At 39.2% G+C, this 20940-nt stretch overlaps 1 protein-coding gene across 6 annotated transcripts in view; it reads left to right on the plus strand.

Annotated features, from left to right (window-relative positions):
* The first annotated feature begins 2027 nt into the window (after positions 1-2027).
* YEATS4 (YEATS domain containing 4) overlaps positions 2028-20940 on the plus strand; it is a 55613-nt gene continuing 36700 nt past the window's right edge. For 3 of the 6 annotated variants that reach the window (XM_074007387.1, XM_005571509.5, XM_074007386.1), the window contains exons 1-6: positions 2028-2305; positions 5525-5644; positions 8053-8119; positions 8209-8303; positions 13172-13264; positions 13542-13629. In XM_074007387.1, the coding sequence (XP_073863488.1) occupies positions 2255-2305; positions 5525-5644; positions 8053-8119; positions 8209-8303; positions 13172-13264; positions 13542-13629 (514 nt within the window). In that variant the 5' untranslated portion in view covers positions 2028-2254. Of the gene's footprint in view, positions 2306-5524; positions 5645-8052; positions 8120-8208; positions 8304-10197; positions 10434-12789; positions 12839-13171; positions 13265-13541; positions 13630-20940 lie in introns of those variants that run through there. The other 3 variants (XR_012420447.1, XM_074007389.1, XM_074007388.1) reach the window with 3 other exon arrangements.

Consider the following 20940-nt stretch of genomic DNA (forward strand, 5'->3'; position numbering starts at 1 on the left):
TCTTGGATCATTCTGATGTGATTAAACTAAAAAAGAATGAGTTTATGCATATGGAGATACCCTGAGGTGTACAAAGGATGAGTCAAGGTAGGGGAGAGAGAGTTGAAGAGTGACAGCTGAGAAACAGAGATAGGACATGTCCAGGAAGTGCCAGGATAACCCAACAACACAGGCTGATTGAGGAAATTGCCAGAGATTAGACAAAGTAGACTGAAGAGGGAAAGCAATGTTTGTTGGATATTTTTGTTTTAGTTTTTGATAAATATTTCTTAGTTATACCAACTGTTTTTAATATAATTACGCCCCCAAACCAAATTTCTACTCTTATTCTGGCAAAAGATAAAAATCAATATCAATGTTTGATCATTTTCAAAAGAAACTCAGTTCCTATGTTGGTTGAAATGCAGTGACATTCATATGACAATTGAGCTCTTCATGTGGCACTGATTATAACTAAGCCCTGAGCACATCCCTTGCACTTCTATTTAGTGAAGTCTTTTAAAAAATATTTTCTTCGGCCGGGCGTGGTGTCTCACGCCTGTAATCCCAGCACTTTGGGAGGCCGAGGCGGACGGATCACGAGGTCAGGAGATCGAGACCATCCTGGCTAACACGGTGAAACCCTGTCTCTACTAAAAATACAAAAAATTAGCCGGGCGAGGTGGTGGGCGCCTGTAGTCCCAGCTACTCGGGAGGCTGAAGCAGGAGAATGGCGTGAACCCGGGAGGCAGAGCTTGCAGTGAGCCGAGATCGTGCCACTGCACTGCGGCCTGGGTGACAGAGCGAGACTCCGTATCAAAAAAAAAAAAAAAAAAAAAAAAAAAAATCTTCAACATTGTTAAATGGAATTACTGAAAATCACAATCAGCAATATTTTCTACTCTTTTAGCTTATTTTTTAAAAATACTTACCTCCATGCTTTTCAATATTACACTTACATTGCTTCTTCTTGATTTTTCCATTTTAAGATATTGACTTCCCACTATGGAAGTTAAAGATTAAGCTCTATTTCCTTCTCCTCCAACCCCATCAAGCATAGTACCTTTCTCCAAAGCCCATCCTTCCAAATGTAATTCTATTTTTGGGGGAGCGGGGGATCAATAGTCAGTATTTATGTAACCATAAATACAATTACTTTCTTTTCTTACGCAAGATTTTGTTTTCCCTAGAATTAATGGCTGCATAATTCTTACAGCCGCTTAGTTTTCTGTGTACCTGTCATGAGTTAAACTCCCAAACTCTCGGTCAAATCTCGGATTCAACGCCAGCTGGAATTGTGTCAATTCCATCCTTCTAAAGCAGTGTCTCCCAAAGATTTCTGACCCAATCTAATCTGGATGCGTTGCCGTCTGTGCCTGTACACAGCTATCGTCCCCGGGGCTCTTTCAGTATCATCTTGGGATCTTATTATTTTCTGTGTTTATTATTTATTGTATTTCCTGTATTTCATAATTGCCTCCTTCTTGGCTTTTCCCTCATTTTGGTGGATCAGATCTACAAGATCTTCCTGGAAGTACTGAGAAAAGTAAGATAGGTACTATTTTTTATGTGTAGTAATTTAGCACGTCTGAAACTCTATTCACACACTAGATTGGTAGTTGGATGAGTATTGAAGACTAAATCGTAAGTAATTTTCCCTCAGAGTTTTGAAGACAGTACCGTATGGCTTCCTAGAATCTACCTGAGCAATCTGAAGCCACTCTGATTCCACAGTCTTTATAACCTGGAAGGGTGTGGGGTCTCTTTATTCTCGATGTTCCGAAAATTCACAATGATATGCTTTGACATGGATGCTTTAATATTTGTGCTGGGTGCTTGGTAGGATCTTTCAATGTGGAAACTCATATTCTTAACATCTGGACAACTTTCTGAACTCATTTATTATTTCCTTCCTTTCATTTTTTTTGATTTGGAACTCCTGTACTGGTCTTGCGATGTGACTGCAGCCGCCAGGCGCGTGCGCAGTGTACACTGCGTGCGCACAAGCGAGCCCGTTGCGCCTGCGCACGGTGCCGCCGTCGCCCCTCCTTCCGCTGCGCTCTCCACCTGCGCGGGGCTGAATGGCCTTTGGGAGCGCTGTCGGCCTGAGGAGTTGACGGTTAGTCAGCGTTACAAGCCTTAGTAACTCGCCCTCCCTCGGCCAGAAACCCTCCGCCTGGGCCCGCGCGAGAGGAGCGCGGCCTCTGAGGGGAGCGGCGACCCCGCCAGCCCCGGTCTCTTTCCCTGGCGGCGGCGGCTTCTTCCGTGGGACAATATGTTCAAGAGAATGGCCGAATTTGGGCCTGACTCCGGCGGGAGAGTAAAGGTCAGTGCCCGGACCGCCCCTCTTCCGGGGTGGCTCTCCCGCCCCGGCTCCTCCTTGAGCGGCACGGGGAGGTCGCACTGGGTTTCCTTTCGCGCCTTCTCTCCTAGGGTTTGAACCGTGGTTTCAAGGCGGAGAGCGAGTCAGAGCCATTGAGTGAAAAAACGGCGTTCATTGGGCCCCAACTTCCTCGCGTCACTGCCAACTCCCATCCCCGCCAAAAACCAAACAAATCAGTGGTGGCTTGGGGAAACCTGGACGTGGCTGCCGAGGAAACGTGCGAGTCCTAGGGCTGGGAAAGCTCAGCTTGGTGCACATTCGCTGCCAATCTAGGTTATTGGTAAAGCGGTGACGCCATCCCCCTGGTGTGAGGATAACAATAACTAGCCAACAGTCGCTGAGCGCTCACCCGCAGTATTTCCAAGTGCGGTAACTGAGGCACCGAGGCATACGAAGGCTAAGAAAATTTGCCGGAGTTCATGGTGTTCAGAAAGCCCCAAAGCAGGGGCATAACACTGCCTGGCACATGGGGAACATTCAGTAAATGTCAACTTCTTTTGTTTTTAGTGAAATTATCATAGAGCCTAGCGTAATGTTTGACATTGTGTCATTTCCCTCACACATCCCCTGGCACGTTAATTTTTTTTTTTTTTTTTTTTTTTTTTTGAGACGAAGTGTCGCTCTTGTTGCCCAGGCTGGAGCGCAATGGCGCGATCTCGGCTCACTGCAACCTCCGCCTCTCGGGTTCAAGCGATTCTCCTGCCTCAGCCCCCCAAGTAGCTGGGATCACAGGTGCCCGCCACCACGCCCGGCTAATTTTTGTATATTTAGTAAAGACAGGGTTTCACCATGTTGACAGCTGGTCTTGAACTTCTGACCTCACATGATCCACCCCACCTTGGCCTTCCAAAGTGGTGAGATTACACGTGTGAGCCACCGCGTCCGGCCCTGCACGTTGATTTTTAAGGCAGGGCCCACTGGCTCCTGATAAAACAACTATTTGTACCCCATCTGATTTTTATTTGTAGAGGAAAGGAAATTTTTCTTTAAAAAGAATCAACCATGGCCGGGCGCGGTGGCTCACGCCTGTAATCCCAGCACTTTGGGAGGCCGAGGTGGGTGGATCACCTGAGGTAAGGAGTTCGAGACCAGGCTGGTCAACATGGTGAAACCCCGTCTCTACTAAAACTACAAAAATTAGCCGGGCGTGGTGGAGGGCGCCTGTAATCCCAGCTACTTGGGAGGCTGAGGCAGGAGAGTTGCTTGAACCTGGGAGGCGGAGGTTGCAGTGAGCTGAGATCGCGCCACTGCACTCTAGCCTGGGCGACAGAGCAAGACTCTGTTTCTTCAAAAAATAATGATAATAATTAGTAGGTTTTAAAAAATACCTATCTGTGTCTTTTTTTTTTTTTTTTTTTTTTTTTTTGAGACGAAGTGTTGCTCTTGTTGCCCAGGCTGGAGTGCAATGGCGCGATCTCGGCTCACCGCAACCTCCACCTCATGGATACAAGCGATTCCCCTGCCTCAGCCTCCTGAATAGCTGGGATTACAGGCATGCGCCACCATGCCCAGCTAATTTTGTATTTTTAGTAGAGACGGGGGTTTCACCGTGTTGGTCAGGCTGGTCTCCAACTCCTGACCTCAGGTGATCCACCTGCCTTGGCCTCCCAAAGTGCTGGGATTACAGGCGTGAGCCACCGTGCCTGGCCGCTTTTCTTCATTTCTTATTGTTGTTGGTTACACTCACTCAGCACTTTTCACATGTGGAAAATCTTGCTCTTTGTCCTTCAGATACATTTCTGTAACTGAGCCATTGGTTTCAGATTCATGTGCAACATTCAATATTTTCACTTAATTTGAAATTTTTTATCTTTCCGTCATAATCTGTCAATACTCACTGCCTTTGCACTTATCAGATATAAGAAATATGTATGTTAAACTAAGGACAAATGTAGCAAACATGTCATCAGCCATTATTTAACAAGCTTCAGGCCGGGCGCGGTGGCTCAAGCTTGTAATCCCAGCACTTTGGGAGGCCGAGACGGGTGGATCACGAGGTCAGGAGATCCAGACCATCCTGGCTAACATGGTGAAACCCCGTCTCTACTAAAAAATACAAAAAAACTAGCCGGGCGAGGTGGCCGGCGCCTGTAGTCCCAGCTACTCGGGAGGCTGAGGCAGGAGAATGGCATAAACCCGGAAGGCGGAGCTTGCAGTGAGCTGAGATCCGGCCACTGCACTCCAGCCCAGTTGACAGAGCGAGACTCCGTCTCAAAAAAAAAAACAAAAAAAAACAAAAAAAAACAAGCTTCAGTCATCCAAGTGACACTTGGCCATTTTTGCCATGTCTGAATTCAACTGTAATATTTATTGTAACATTTACATTTAAATCAATTTATTTTTTAAACGTCTTTTTCTAAACGTTAATGTTTTTGAAATTGTAGGGTGGGGTTTTTTTTTTGTTTTTGAAGACAGAGTCTCGCTGTGTCGCCCAGGCTGGAGTGCAATGGTATAATCTCGGCTCACTGCAACCTCCACCTCCCAGGTTCAAGCAATTCTCCTGCTTCAGCTTCCCAAGTAGCTGGGATTACAGATGCACACCACCACACCCAGCTAATTTTTGTATTTTTAGTAGAGACGGGGTTTCACCATGTGGGCCAGGCTGGTCTTGAACCCCCTGACCTCAGGTGAAACACCCGCCTTGGTGAAATTGTAGGTTTTAATTTCTAGTTACAGTTATTATTATTTTTAATACTGATTAAACACATAAGTAAAAAAGTGAAAAATGACCTTTATTCTACCTCTCACAAATTACTCTTAATATTTACACTATGCTTTGGGAAACACTGCCACAGATTGGGTGATACGGACATTACCACAGGTGATGCCAGTCAGAATTGGCAATTTTTATTTCAATGCCTAGCTTTCAGGTGTTTAAGTAAAAGGCCTTTTGCATTTCTTTTAACAAAACTCTCAAAACGCTTTACGTGATAATTTAAATAAAAGCATTTTCAAAGAGGGAGCATTGTGATTATTCTGGTGATTTTTGTGTTAATATGAAATGAGGATAAGTGTCTGAAATTGATTTGAGAGAAATCCATTTTATAAGCAAACTATAGATTGTTAGACTGCCATTCTTTAAAACAAGTTTTCAGAGCTCTTATTCTGCTTATTTAGCTAATGGTACAATGTTCATTTATTTTAAAATTATTTTTCTTTTAGGGTGTTACTATCGTTAAACCAATAGTTTATGGTAATGTTGCTCGGTATTTTGGAAAGAAAAGAGAAGAAGATGGGCACACTCATCAGTGGACAGTATATGTAAAACCATATAGAAATGAGGTAGGCACTCGTTTTTTCTGTAACCGTTTTGCTTAAAGTTGTCTGTAATTTGTTTTGCTTAAAGACAACCTGTAATTTTTTATAGTAACTTTCTGATTATAAAATTGGTCCATTGTAGGAATGTTGTCAAAAAGTTTTTGAAAAAATAGAGAACCGTCATCTTCATGTGATACTAGAATTCAATTTTCCAAAAATGTTTCCTAATTAAAATTGAGATAAGAATTATTATACTATAAATATAGTACATCTTCCTAACATCATGTCTCAAGTTAACATAGTATTTAATCAGGAGTTTCAGGAATAAGCAGCTAATCCTTAAAGTGATAATGTGGTAATAAGACCATCAAAATATGTGAAAGACAGCTCTGCTGTGTCATCCGATTGCTAGTAATTTTGTTTCACTGTGGAGTCTTTAATGCCTGGAACATAGCCAGTATATAGTAGGTATTTAACTGATATTTATTGAGTGAGTAAATTATTCCTCCATTTAAAATCCTTCAAAGTCCACCCAAAAATTTGCATATGAGTATTGATACCAGTGTAATTCATAATAGCCAAAAAGTGGAAACAATTCATCTATCAACTGATGAATGGATAAATAAAATGTGGTATATCCATACAATTGAATATTATCAGGCAATAAAAAGTAAAGTACTGATAAAGTAAAGATGCTACTACATGGATGAAACTTGAAAGCATTATGCTAAGTAAAAGAAGCTAGATATAAAAAAGGCCACATATTATATGCTTTTATTTATATGAGATGTCCAGAAGGGGCAAATCCATAGACAAAGAAAATAGATAAGTGGTTGCTAGTGGGTGGGGCAGAAGGAGTATTGAGGTAAGTGCTAATGGATATGGCTTTCTTTTGTGTGATAAAAATGTTCTAAAATTGTAGTGATTCTTTTTTTTTTGAGACGGAGTCTCGCTCTGTCGCCCAGGCTGGACTGCAGTGGCCGGATCTCAGCTCACTGCAAGCTCCGCCTCCCGGGTTCCCGCCATTCTCCTGCCTCAGCCTCCCGAGTAGCTGGGACCACAGGCGCCGCCACCACGCCGGGCTAATTTTTTGTATTTTTTAGTAGAGACGGGGTTTCACCTTGTTAGCCAGGATGGTCTCGATCTCCTGACTTCGTGATCCGCCCGTCTCGGCCTCCCAAAGTGCTGGGATTACAGGCTTGAGCCACCGCGCCCGGCTAATTGTAGTGATTCTTATGAGACTCTGTAAATATAACTAAAAACCACTGGCTAGGCAAAATGTCTCATTCCTGTAATCTCAGCACTTTGGGAGGCCCAAGCGGGAGGATCACTTGAGCCCAAGAGTTTGAGACCAGACTGGGAACATAGTAAGACTCCATCTCTACAGAAAAAAAAAGGTATCATTATGGTAAGATTCCAGTTTGTTTTTTAAATAATAAAGTTAGATATGAATGTAGATATAAGTAATTTAAAAATTCCTAAAAGTAAATTAAAAGGTTAATAAACATTACTATTGAATGTGACTTATTGCTTTCCATTTTTTATTCTTCTATAATGAATTATATATTTTAAAAGCCACCTTCGCCAACAGAAGCCCCTTTATTTGCCATAACTAATGAATATACTTCTGTACTTTAAAATAAAGTTAAGAAAATGAGGAGTTTTTGTACTCAACAGTCTTAGATTGCTTTAAATTAGTTGTCCTTAGCTTTATGTAATGTAATTTTTTGTTTGTTTGTTTGTTTGAGATGGAGTTTCTCTCTTGTTGCCCAGGCTGGAATGCAGTGTCGTGATCTCGGCTTACTGCAACCTCCTCCTCCTGGGTTCAGGTGATTCTCCTGCCTCAGCCTCCTGAGTAGCTGGGATTACAGGCGCCCACCACCATGCTTGGCTAATTTTTTGTATTTTTAGTAGAGATGGCGTTTTACCATGTTGGCCAGGCTGATCTCGAACTCCTGACCTCAGGTGATCCACCTGCCTTGGCCTCCCAGAGTGCTGGGATTACAGGCGTGAGCCACCGTGCCTGGCCTTTGTGATATAATTTTGTTCTTTGAAATTAACTATAGATTTGCCTTATATTTCTGTAATAGTACCAAATATGTACTGTTGTTTTAATGAAAAAAATCAAAATTGATTTAGAATATTATCTATAGAGGTTTATGAAAACAAGATTTGCCAAAAAAAGTGAATTTGGGACATGTATTTTTATATATTACAAATTATGAAAGAATTCAACACAGCCTTCCTTTGTTTTTGTTTTTTAAAAAAAGCAAAATAGCTTCCCAGGTATAATTCATATTTTTTAGAAAATTAGATTCCATAAAATTTGAAGGGAAGTATGTGTTTTATAAAATTAAGTATATATGCTCAGTGTATTTTTTTCCAAGTTTTCATTTGTAGATCATAAAACTAATTAATTCCTTATATTTTAGGATATGTCAGCATATGTGAAGAAAATCCAGTTTAAATTACATGAAAGCTATGGCAATCCTTTAAGAGGTACAATATAGTCTTTTGATTCACAATATCCAAAGTTAAAAATGGCTAGAAAACTAAACCGAGAATTTACTATTTTTTTCTGTCTTTAGTTGTTACTAAACCTCCATATGAAATTACTGAAACAGGATGGGGTGAATTCGAAATAATCATCAAAATATTTTTCATTGACCCTAATGAAAGACCTGTGAGTAGCATTAATCTTTGTAAATATAAAATAGATTTCTTTGTAAATATGAAAATGCAATATACTTAATGAATAGGGTTCATTCAGATGTGTTTTATGTAAATTTATGGCACAATGTATCTTGCCATGAGTTAAGTTTTTCATTTTTAAATGTAGTGCCTTTCAAAATCCTTTTTTTTCAAGTATGGAAAGAAAACATATAATATGAACATATATTGGAAAGAAACCATGGAAATCAGATGATTACTGCAGCAAAAATACTTAAAACTATTATTATCATTTGGTTATTAGTAATAAACAAGTTGAGCCCACATGCTGTGTAAAATGGTTTTTATAGTTTTTGGTAGTTAAACCCTAAGAAACAGTGTTTTGCTTTTTTAAACTGTCATCAGTACTAGTGCTTCATTTTATATCTTATTTATGAGTCTTTATTTTTATAGCCACTGGCTTTTTCATCTTTTGATCTCTTCTTATCAGATTGTTACTTGATAATGTAAAAAAAATCCCTCCAGGCTTTTGCATTGATCCTTCAGCAAGGATATTAGGTTGTGATATCCTCATTTTAGAGATCAGGATACCAAGGCCAGAGGTCAAGTCACTGCTCAAAAACACTCAGTTAATTATGGTAGAGCTAGTTTTCGAGCCCAGATATTTGCATTCATACCTTTTTCTAGTATTTTTTCTTTTGAGTAAAACTACTAGGCCTTTTTTTTTTTCTTAAGCCCGTAGGGTCAAAACTCAGTAATGGCTCTCACATTCCACATATGTGACTGGGTTTTAACTCCAGTTTCAAGGCTTTCACATTCATCACCATTTTATCTTGTTAGAATCATATCATTCTTTTAGCACCAGACATTTACATTTTAATTATCAGATTATATTTTTTAAACTGTGTATGTATTTTTAAAGGAGCGGAATATCACCTGGACCAGTATTTCGGCAAACCGGTTCCTAACTGGCTGCATCAGAAACACCTGAAGTGCTTGTGTATTTATTTATTTATTATTGTGAAGTGCTTTTTAAAAATTCAAACTCCTAGACGTCACCTTTTGGAGAGTCTGATTCAGTAGGTTTGGAATGAGGCCAGCACCCCAGGTGATTTTGATGCACAGTGAGATTTGGGACCCATTGACGTAGACTTACTCTTCTCTTCCTACGTAGGAATTTATTTAGGCAATCTCTCAAATGAAAATCTAGTTTGGGCTTGCATATCTCCAATGTGGAGAATTAACTTATGTCACTAAGTAAAACATTCTATTCAAGGTTGGGGTAGTTTTAGTTTTAAGAAAGCTGTACTTCGTTACACTTCCCTGAACCTTTTACTGATTACTATTCCTACATTAGTTTCCTTTTCTCATGAGTAAGCATCCATAGCTCATTTAAACATTTTTTGTGTTTTCATGTGATGAAGTTTTTAGATCTCCTACTGTCCATGTTGGCCTTCAGGAAAACACACTTGTTATATTTTGTTTGGCAAGAATTTTTTTTTTTCTTTTGAGACAGAGTTACACTCTGCTGCCCAGGCTGGAGTACAGTGGCATAAACATAACTCACTGCAGCCTCCACTTTCTGGCCTCAAACTCCTTCTGCCTCAGCCTCCCCAGTAGATGGGACCACAGATGCATGCCACCACGCTGTGCTAATTTTTTATTTTCTGTAGAGATGAGGGCTCGCTATGTTGCCCAGGCTGATCTCAAACTCCTGGACTCAAGCAGTCCTCTCGCCTTGCCCTCCCAAGGTGCTGGGATTACAGGCATGAGCCACCATGACCAGCCAAGAAATTATTAAATGTTATATCTGCTATTTGCAAGATGTTGTTTAAGGGACTGAGAAGGATACAAAAATGAGACACTGACCTTATTGAGAATTGTTTATTAGGGAAAAGAGAGCGTAGAATTTAGCAGATGTTGAGAGGGAGAGAGAAGCAGCCCGTGATGTTACTAGAGTAGAAACTCTTTTTAACTTTGTAAGATTGCTCTGTTTTCATTTTTATTTTGAGAATATGCTGCCTTACCTCCCTGTCTCCTCATCTGTTACCCCTTATCCCCAGTTGGAAAATAAATCTGTGAAAGAAATCATTATATCCTGTAACCTCATTATGAGACAGCTCCTGAAGTCACTCTTAGAAAGGTAAAACAATATAACCTATTGCACTGCTGTAGTGATTAATCTATTGAATAGATTCCCATATAGATCTACATAGGCCTCAGTTTTATTCTCTAAAAAACATTGTAGTTTTTTTTTAGTATTATTTAACTATTGTACTTTTTCAATAGTTGGCTCTTACAGAAAATGTCAAATGAAGATTTATTTAAAATGTGTAAGAAAGACAACTTGGTTGGAAGGTAACTTGTGATTTACTTCTGTTACCCAGTAACCTATTATACAGATCAAGCTACTATAAAAAGAATGGTTGTTTCTAAAAGCAAAATGCCAAATTGAGTTTTCATTCCTAGAAATAGTGATTTCTAGGCAAGTATAGGCAGTTTCATTGTTCTAAGAATTTTCAAACAGCACTCAAAATTAGAGACATCTGTCTTGAAATGTTTTTATTGCCTATATCTGCATGAATGCCTCTGGAAGTCTGAATAATAAATTTAGGGAAGGACAGTTTTATGATGTAATTGTAAGAATTTTTTAATTATAAAAGTCAGATGTGCACATGATTTTAAGAGAAGATTTTTGAAATAAATGTGAGTCTTCTGTATTAGTTTTCTGGTACCACAAACTGTGGGATTAAAACAACAGAAGTTGATTCCCACAGATCTGGAGGCTACAAGTCCGAAATCAAGGTGTTGGCCGTGTTTTTTCCAAAGCCTTTAGGGGAGCATCTTTCCTTGCCTCTTCCAGCCCCAGATGTTCCTTGGCTTTTGGCAACATATCTCTAATATCTTCCTCCATTGTCACATGGCCTTATCTTTCTCCCTGGTCTCTGTGTCTTCTTCTCTTAGAAGGACACCAGTCATATTGGATTATGGTCCACCCTAATGACTTCATCGTAATTACACCTACAAAGACCCTATTTCCAAATAATGTCACATCCACAGGTACTGAGAATTAGGGCTTCATATCTTTTGCCTGCATTTGTAGTCCCAGTTACTTGGGAGGCTGAGGCAGGAGGATCATTTGAGCTCAGGAATTCAAGACCAGCCGGGGCAACGTGGTAAGACCTCATCTCAAAACAAAATATACCTTTTGCAGGGAGGTCACAATTCAGCCCATAACGTCTTCTTTATCCCATCTTTGACCTCTTTTCCAAGAAAACTACTTTTTAACAGTTACCTGTTTTCAATTCATCTAGAAATTACTCACTCCCATGCATTTCATATATTTGAATCCCTAATGTTGGATTTCTCAACTTCAGATAGTATCTTTCAGTGCATAATGATTATAGATGATCCTTTTTCTTCCTCTTTCCAAGTTTCCTTTTTACATTTTGCTGAAGGAATTTTTTTCAGAAAGGATGCCTGAGAAATAAACTTTCAGAGCCATTGCCCATCTGAAATGTCCTTATTTTTTCTTCATACTTCATTGTTGGGGAGAAAAATTCTAGGCACTAAAGGTAAATATGCTTTCTTGCCTATGAGTGGAAAGAGAAGGCAAGGTCAAGAGGCCCAGCTACCCCATAGCGTTCTTAACTTTGATACTTGCCAACTCTGAGCTTGGAGCACTGTAGGGCTTCTGGGAGCTCTGGCTCCCACCTCTGAGGCAGTTTTCTTAAGTTTTCAAGTTGTGGTTTTTCTCTGTTATTGTTTATTATCCTTCTTGGTAGACTCATCTGCTTTCTGTCTGTTCGAGAAATTTGTTAAATTATTTGCTTTAAATAATTTGATATGTAATTCATGCTCTCTTATTTTGCAGATTGTCTGTCTTTACTGTTATTTTAGTAGAATTCTGTGCATTTCCCTCCTCCCCTTTCTACATTGTTAGTGCATCATCTAGAGCCTGGAAGATGTCCTTTAAGTGGGATATTTCCGTTTGCTGAGCCATGTCCAGGGAAATCTGACACTCTATTAATTGAGCTAAATTGTCTTTATGGGGAGTTGATCGTGCTTGTTTAAATCCAGTTGCAAGGAATTTTATATTTTCTGACTTTTTCAGTGTACCGTTCCTTGCTCCCTATTTCGTGACTTTTTTGGAGAATAGCATTCTCTTACAATTATGTTAACTAACTTTTTGGAAAATTATTTGAGGTCTCTGGTTTTCAGAACTTCAACATGAACTCTGATGTTTTCCCAACTAGATTTTATTTTGCTAAAATAATCACACATTGTGCTGCAAAGCTTTTCCCTTGATGTCTTACTATACTTGTTTTAAAGTATTTGAAGACATGTTGCTCTTCCCAAAGTGAATTATTACTGACCAACTTTTTATTTATTTATTATGTCATTTATGTAATAATCTTATAGATCCCCAAAGAAATTATCTTGCCCTCACTGAACTTTTTCATTCCTTTTAAAAGTATCAAATCTTTTATTCCCCACAGTAAATTTGTAAACTCTAATCTTCAAAAGCAGTTGTCACAACCTACTTGTGTAAGTAAAATAATTCATCTTTTAGTGATTTCTCAGTTTAATTTCTATAGCTTTATCTTGTGTTATTTTTATAGTTTCCTCTCTAGAGATTCTTGAACAGATTCTTCATTAGCCTCTAAAGAATATTCATGTTAGGTAGATATGAATATATCTACTAGGAAAATAAAGGTACAGAAAATTTGGGTGATTTGCTGCAATCAGTTGCAGTTGAAACAAGATCATGAATTTGACATGTATATACTTACTTCAGTCTCTAATTCAGTTTGAAAAATGCCAGTGTCTTGTGATGATAAAAACCATTGCACAGATGTGACATCTGTTTTTATTTCACAGGTAACCCTGTATCATTTGCTAAAGCTGTTTCAATCAGATACCAATGCAATGCTGGGGAAAAAGACAGTGGTTTCAGAGTTCTATGATGAAATGGTAAGAATATTTTATAATGACGGTTTTTTGTTTTTTTTTTTTTTTGTTTTTTTTGAGACGGAGTCTTGCTCTGTCGCCCAGGCTGGAGTGCGGTGGCGCGATCTCGGCTCACTGCAAGCTCCGCCTCCCGGGCCCACGCCATTCTCCTGCCTCAGCCTCCCGAGTAGCTGGGACCACAGGTGCCCGCCACCGTGTCCGGCTATAATGATAGTTTCAAAAGCATTTGAAGTTGGAGAACTTTGAAGTTATTGGGTTTTTGTTCATTCTATCCCATTAGATATTTCAAGACCCAACAGCAATGATGCAACAATTATTGACAACATCTCGTCAGCTAACATTAGGAGCCTATAAGCATGAAACAGAATGTAAGTGCCATGCATTCCTAATTCTGAAAAATAATGTATTCTGTAATGGTGAAAGGGTTGTATGATTAGTGCCTTTTAAACTTTAAAAAAAATGATATAGGTAAGTTTTTTAGGTGTTAAAAAACAGTTTGTATTACAGTAGAACATGTAAGAAGGATGTTTTAAATTGTTCCTAAGTAGGACTACTTTCAAGAAGGGTGAAAGACAGCCTCTCACATTCTCTGAAGTACTGTTTGTCTGTTTTATTCCCTAATTACATTTAAGTATAGTTTTTCATTAGTCTTGCTTAGCCTATCATTTTCTGTTGACTAATCTTTGCTAACAAAATCCGTGTGACGGACCTTGCAGAGCGTAATTATACTTTTATGTACTGTGAGCTAGTTTATCTTGTATTTTTGCCGATGTCATTTTACATAGTTTTAGATTAATGCTCAAGTATTGACTACCTGAATGCCACATTGATAATCGGTCATGTTGTATTTTCTCTCTAAGCTGATATGGTCTCAGAATCCTGTACACATTAATCCGTGCGTGTATTCTCAGTCATTTGCAATTAGCATTTAATATGAAATCTATTTGCCATCCCTGTGTTAACATTTATGTCACTGTTCAGTCATTTCTTTGATCATTCATTCATTACAATATATAGTGAGTACCAGTTACATGCCAAGCTTTGTTCTAGGTGCTAGGTGCTGAGGTTGGAGCAGTGTCCGAATCAGACAAAAAGCCCTATCCTCATGGGCCCTACATTCTAGTGGGAGGAAAACAGGTATTAAATAAACAGAACAAGGAAGTATAAGGTAGTGATTAGGTGCTACGGAGACAAAGTGGGGCAGGGAGCATCTTTGGTGGGAGGAGGTGGTTGGAGTTTTAGATACTAATACCAAAATATCAGTCAGGAAATGCTTTCTGAGCATTTGGAGACCTAAAGGAGTAAAGGAGTGATCTAAGGGAAAGATGTTATATGTAGAGGGAGCAGTGAGGACGAAGGCCCTCAGGTAAGTGAATGGCTGAAAAACAGCAAGAAGTCCAGTGTGACTAGAGTAGAGTGAACAAGAGGACAAGGAGTGGGAGATGAGATCAGAGAGGTTAACAGGGGACTAGGTCATGTAGGGACTTGTGGGTAACTATGAGGACTTCAGATTATTAAACTGAGATGTGAAGTCATTTTTGAGTTTTGAGCAAAGGAATGAGTTTCTGTGGGTATATAGTAGGTGTATGTATTTGCTGGGTACATGGGATATTTTGATACGGGCATACAATGTCTAAAGATTATATCCAGGAAATGAGATATCCATCACCTCAAGCATTTACCCTTTTTGTTACAAATAATCCAAATATACTCTTTTAGTTACTTTTAAATGTACAATTACATTATTATTGACTATAGTCATCCTGTTGTGCTATCAAATACTTAATCTTATTCATTCTTTATATTTTTTGTACCAATAACCATCCTTCACCCACCTACCCACTATGCTTCCCAGCCTCTGGTAACTGTCATTCTACTCTGTTTTCTCTATCTCATGAGTTCAGTTTTTGTTTGTTTTTTGAGACAGAGCCTCGCTCTGTTGGCCTGGCTGGAGTGCAGTGGCACGATCTCGGCTCACTGCAACCTCTGTCTCCCAGGCTCAAGTGATTCTTCTGCCTCAGCCTCCCGAGTAGCTGGGATTACAGGCGTATACCATCACGCCTGAGTAATTTTTTTTTTTGTATTTTTAGTAGAGACAGGGTTTCACTATGTTGGCCAAGCTGGTCTCGAACTCCTGACCTCAGGTATTCCACCCACCTCAGCCTCCCAGAGTGCTGGGATTACAGGCATGAGCCACTGTGCCCAGCCTAGTTGTTTTAATTTTTAGCTCCCACAAATAAATGAGAATATATGATGTTTATCTTTCTGTCCCTGGCTTACTTCACTTAACATAATGACTTTCAGTTCCATCCATGTTGTTTGGAATGATAGGATTTCATTCCTTTTTTATAGCTGAATAGTACTCTATTGTGTATATGTACCATATTTTCTTTATCCATTCATCTGTTGATGGACACTTGGGTTGCTTTCAAATCTTGGCTCTTTTGAATAGTGCTGCGATAAACATAAACATGGAAGTGCAGATATCTTTTTGATATACTGACTTATTTTCTTTTGGATATATACCTAGCAGTGGGATTGCTGGATCATATAGCTCTATTTTTAGTTTTTTGAGGAACCTCCAAACTGTTGACCATATTGGTTTTACTAATTTACATTCCTACCAACAGTGTATAAGGATTCCCTTTTCTCTGCATCCTTGCTATTTGTTATTGCCTATCTTTTTGATAAAAGCCATTTTAACAGGCATGAGATGACATCTCATTGTAGTTTTAATTTGCATTTTTCTGATGATCAGTGATGTTGAGCACCTTTTCATATACCTGTTTGCCATTTGTATGTCATCTTTTGATAAATGTCTATTCAGATCTTTTTCCCATTTTAAAATCAGATTCTTAAGGAGTTGTTTGAGCTCCTTATATATTCTGATTATTAATTCTTTGACAGATGGGTAGTTTGCAGATATTTTCTCCCATTCTGTGTGTTGTCTCTTCACTTTGTTGATTGTTTCCTTTGTGGTACAGAAGTTTTTTAACTTGATGTGATCCCGTTAATCCATTTTTGCCTTGGTTGCCTGTGTTTATAGGGTATTACACAAGAAATCTTCGCCCAGTCCAATGTCTTAGAGAGTTTCCCCAGTGTTTTCTTTAGTAGTTTAATAGTTTGAAATCTTAGTCTTTAATCCATTTTAATTTGATTTTTGTATATGGCAAGAGATAGGAGTCTAGTTTCATTCTTCTGCATATGGATATCCAGATTTCCTGGCACCATTTATTGAAGAGACCATTTTTTCCCCCAAGTGTATGTTCTTGGCACCTTTGTCAAAAATGAGTTCCCTGTAGGTGTGTGGATTTGTTTCTGGGTTCTCTAGTCTGTTCCGTTGGCTTATGTGTCTCTTTTTCTGCAAGTACCATGCTATTGTGGTTACTGTAGTTCTGTAATGTAATTTGAAGTTGGGTGATTCCTCCAGTTTTATTCTTTTTGCTGAGGATAACTTTGGCTATTCTGGATCTTTTGTGGTTCCACATAAATTTCAGGGTTTTTTTTTTTCTATTTCTGTGGAGAATGTCATTTGTATTTTGATAGGGATTGCATTGAATCTGTAGATTGCTTTGGGAACCAGGACTGGTTCCTTCTCTTCAAGGCACTGGGTTCTCTTCTGGCCCAGGGTGTGTCTGGAAATGTCTGGGAGCTAAGGCCTGGGGCCTCACAACTCTGCCCAATGCCCTATCCTACTATGGCTGAGCTGCTATCCAAGTTGCAAGACAAAGTCATCTTTTTCACTTTCCTCTCCTCAAGTGGAAGGGAGAGGATCTCTTTCAGAGCCATGAGCTGTGTTGCCTGGGGCTGGGGGAGGAGTGGTGCAAGCACCCTTAGCTGCCCCAGCTGGTGTCTCACTAAGCCAGGTGTCCCCCAAGTCTACTGGTGTCAAGCACAGCACTCGCCTTGCCTAAGAGTTGCAGTCCTTGTGGCCTAGATGGCCTTTCAAGTTTATTTAGGACCCCAGAGCACTTTATCCCAAGGGGGTGAGGCTTGAGGCTTGCCAGAACTCAAGTTTTGACCACAGGGATGGGCAGTTCTCTGGATAGGGCGTGTAAATACTCTTTCTGTGGGCGCTAGCTGAGTTCTGCCCAGTGTTGGGAGCACTGTGTTCTAATGCAAAGTCCCCCAATCACTGTGCTCTCCCTCTCTTAAGTGCACAGATTCTCTCTTCGCACTGTGCAGCCGCTGCTGGGGGTGAGGGAGGGGTGGTGTTGGAAATTCAGTACTGTCTTTCCTATCCTCTTCGGCACCTCTTTCAGTGATATGAAGATAAAACCAGGTACTGTGATCGTTCACCTGATTTTTCCTTCTTATCAAGGTGCTCTTTTGTGTAGATATGTGTCAAATTTGGTATTCCTGTTGGGAGGACAATTGGTAGAGGCTTCTGTTCCACCATCTTGCTCCACTTCCTCCCCAAACTAACATCACCCTGGTTCTGCAAAGCAGATGTAATAGAAGGAGAAGTTGTAGTGTGGAGGCTGTCTCAATAATTCAGATTTGGTAGAATGGTGGCTTGGACCAGAGTGATAGCAATGGGAGAAGACATTAGATTTTGGACCTGTTTTGAAAATAGGTACAGTAGGATTTGCTGATCCTTTGAATAATGAGGTATTGGAGAAAGACAAGCAAAGGATGACTTACATGGTTTTGGGCCTGAGGAACTCCAAAAAAGTCATTGCTTTTTACACAGATGGTTTTGCGATTCAGAGTATAGCTTTGACTGGCCAGGTGTGATGGCTCATGCCTATAATCGCAGCACTTTATGGGGGCCAGCGTGAGAGGATTGCCTGAGCCCAGGACTTCAAGACTAGCCTGAGCAATGTAGTGAAACCCCATCTCTACAAAAAATTTTTTAAAAATCTTCTGAGTGTGGTGGCACATTCCTGTAGCACCAGCTACTCAGGAGGCTGAGGTGGGAGGATTACTTGAGCCCAGGAGGGCAAGGCTTTAATGAGCTGTTATCATGCCACTGCATGCCAGACTGAGCAATACAGCAAGATTCTGTCTCAAAAAAAAAAGTGCAAGTTTGGACATGATGGGTGTGGGATGCCTGTAAGACATGTAAGTTGAGATGTTGAGAAGGATGTTGCACACTGGCATTCAAAGAGAGGAGAGGTCTAGGCTGGAGACATAAATTTGAAAGTTAATAGAATTGTAAATTATGAGACCAAATGGTATCATCAAAGGAGTAAGTAAAGATAGAAAAGAGGTCCAAAGACTGAGAGACATGGGCACTCCAAAATTTAAAAATTGAGGAGATAACCAGCAAAGGGAATGAAGAACAAACAGCGAATATGGAGGGAGAAAAACTAGGTGCATGTAATGTCCTCAAAGCGGAATGAGAAAAGTATATCAAGAACTAGAGAGTGTCTAATATTGCTGGTAGGTCAATTAAGATGAGGGCCCAGTAATTGGATAGAGTAAGATGGAGCTCCTTGATGATCTTAACAGGAGCAGTGTAAGGAGAATAGTAAGGTCAGAAGATCAATTGAAGTGGATAAGAGAATATCAGATGAGATAAATTGGAGACAGACAATATAGACAACTCTGTCTTGAAGCCTGGCTGTAAAGGGGAGGAGAAGTCTTTGAAGCAGTAGCCAAAGCAAGATACGGGGTCAAGAGGGTATTGTTTTCAGGGGGAAATAAACCAGTATATTTGTAGGCTGAAAGGGAGTGATCCAATAAAAGAAGAGGTGGAGGGATGGTAATGAAGTGGGGAGGGAATTGCTGTTTAACAATTAGTGGTTATAGCAGTGTTTTGTTTATATTTTCATAAAACACTTGGTTAGGACTTAAAAGATCTGGGTACTATTTATAATTTTGCAACTTGGGTAGTCATTGAAAATTTGTATGCTTTAATTTCTATATCTGCAAAAAATGTTATGAACATAAAAACAGTTAAGTATATGATCACTTTGAAAAGGTAAAAAGCACTAGTGTGCTTCATTATTGATCACTCTCTTCTTTCTCTCATACCATGAAATGTGCCCATGCATGGTGGAAAATTCTCTTTCAAAATTCAAGTGCTCACATTTTTCTGTTTTTGACAAAACTATTATTTATTTATGTATAACAAGTAGGTATAAATAATGTATTTTGTGAAAAGGCTGTAAATCTGTTTCGATGTGTTAAATCTTATGTATGGAGCTGTATAACCTTGGGAGGTTTTTATCAATAAATTACATTTTCTGTATGATCTTTAGTTCATTTTCTTAACAGTACCAAATCAATAAGGGAGAAAAGTCTAATTCCATAAATGGTGTTGGCATAATTGGTAAGCTTTTGGGAGGAAAACTTAATTTTGATCATCACTTTATAGTACTTACCAAAACAAATTCCAGTTTCGTTAAATATATTTAAATGTTTTTTGAAAATCAGTCAGCCTGTTTTTCGAAAAATTAGATTACTGGCTATCCTGGCTAGGGAGGACTTTCTAAATTTAAAGTGTTAGGAAAAATCACATTAAAAGAAGGATAGACTTTATTAGATATATTTAATTTCTACATTTCAAAAAGGCAAAGAAGAAAAGTTTGCAGAAAATATGGCAAAGAATTAATTTTTTTAATGCTAAAATTGATAAATGGAAAAACATGTTAAACCTCAGTAGATAAATAGGCGGAAGATATGGACAGACAGACAGAATAAGAGATCACCAGTAAATAAAATGATAAAATATTTGGCCCTGCTAATAACTTTAAGAATGCAAACCAAACAGTAATGAATGACTACATTTGTCCTATCAAATTAGCAAAAGGATTTTTTTTTCCCCCTAGAGACAGGGTCTCACTCTGTCACTCAGGCTGGGTTGCAGTGGTGTGATCATAGCTCACTGCAGCCTCAAACTCGTGGGCTCACATGATCGTCCTGCCTTGGCTTCCCAAGCAGTAGCTAGGACTACAGTTACGTGTCACCACGTCTGGCAATTTTTTTTTTTTTTTGTAGAGGCAGAGTTCTCCCACCTCAGCCTCCCAAAGTACTGACATTACAGGCACGAATCACCGTGCCAGCCAGGAATTTTTAATAGTTGTACCGATTAAGAATATGGTAAACTTTGCATTCTCATGAATTGTTTTGTGAGTATAAATTTAGCTTTTTAGGAAAGCTATCTGGGAATGTTAATCAAAGGTCTAAAAAATGTATGTATAGTTTTAACAATTTGAGGGCATATGATAGTCAATATTTAGTAATAATAAAATATCCGACTTAGTGCTTACTATTTGTACTCTTCTGAGTCTGTGTATATATAAACTCACTTAATTCTATAACAACTTTATTAGGTAATATTTAGAAAAGGAAACCAAGGTACAAGGAGGTTAAGAAACTTGCCCAGGGTCACACAGCTAGTTAGTAGTAGAATCAGAACTTGATCCCCGGCAGTCCTCAGAACTTAGGCTCCAAAAATTTAATAGTATTTTTATAGAGAATATTTATTATGGAGTATATTGGAAGTTTATTTAAGCACTAATGATCTAGGTTTTTAGTTACTTCTTCAAGAAGTAATAAAAATGATAGTGAACACTTACTGAGAGTTTACTATGTACCTGTCAAGCACTTTCCCTTTCTTAACTTGTTGAATACTCTAAATAATCCTAGGAGGGCGATACTATGACTAGCACCATTTTGTAGGTAAAGACTCTAGAAAGATTTGATAACTTGCCCAAAATTACCCAGTAGAG

This window comes from Macaca fascicularis, chromosome 11 (assembly GCF_037993035.2).
Source record: "Macaca fascicularis isolate 582-1 chromosome 11, T2T-MFA8v1.1".
NCBI lineage: Eukaryota > Metazoa > Chordata > Mammalia > Primates > Cercopithecidae > Macaca > Macaca fascicularis.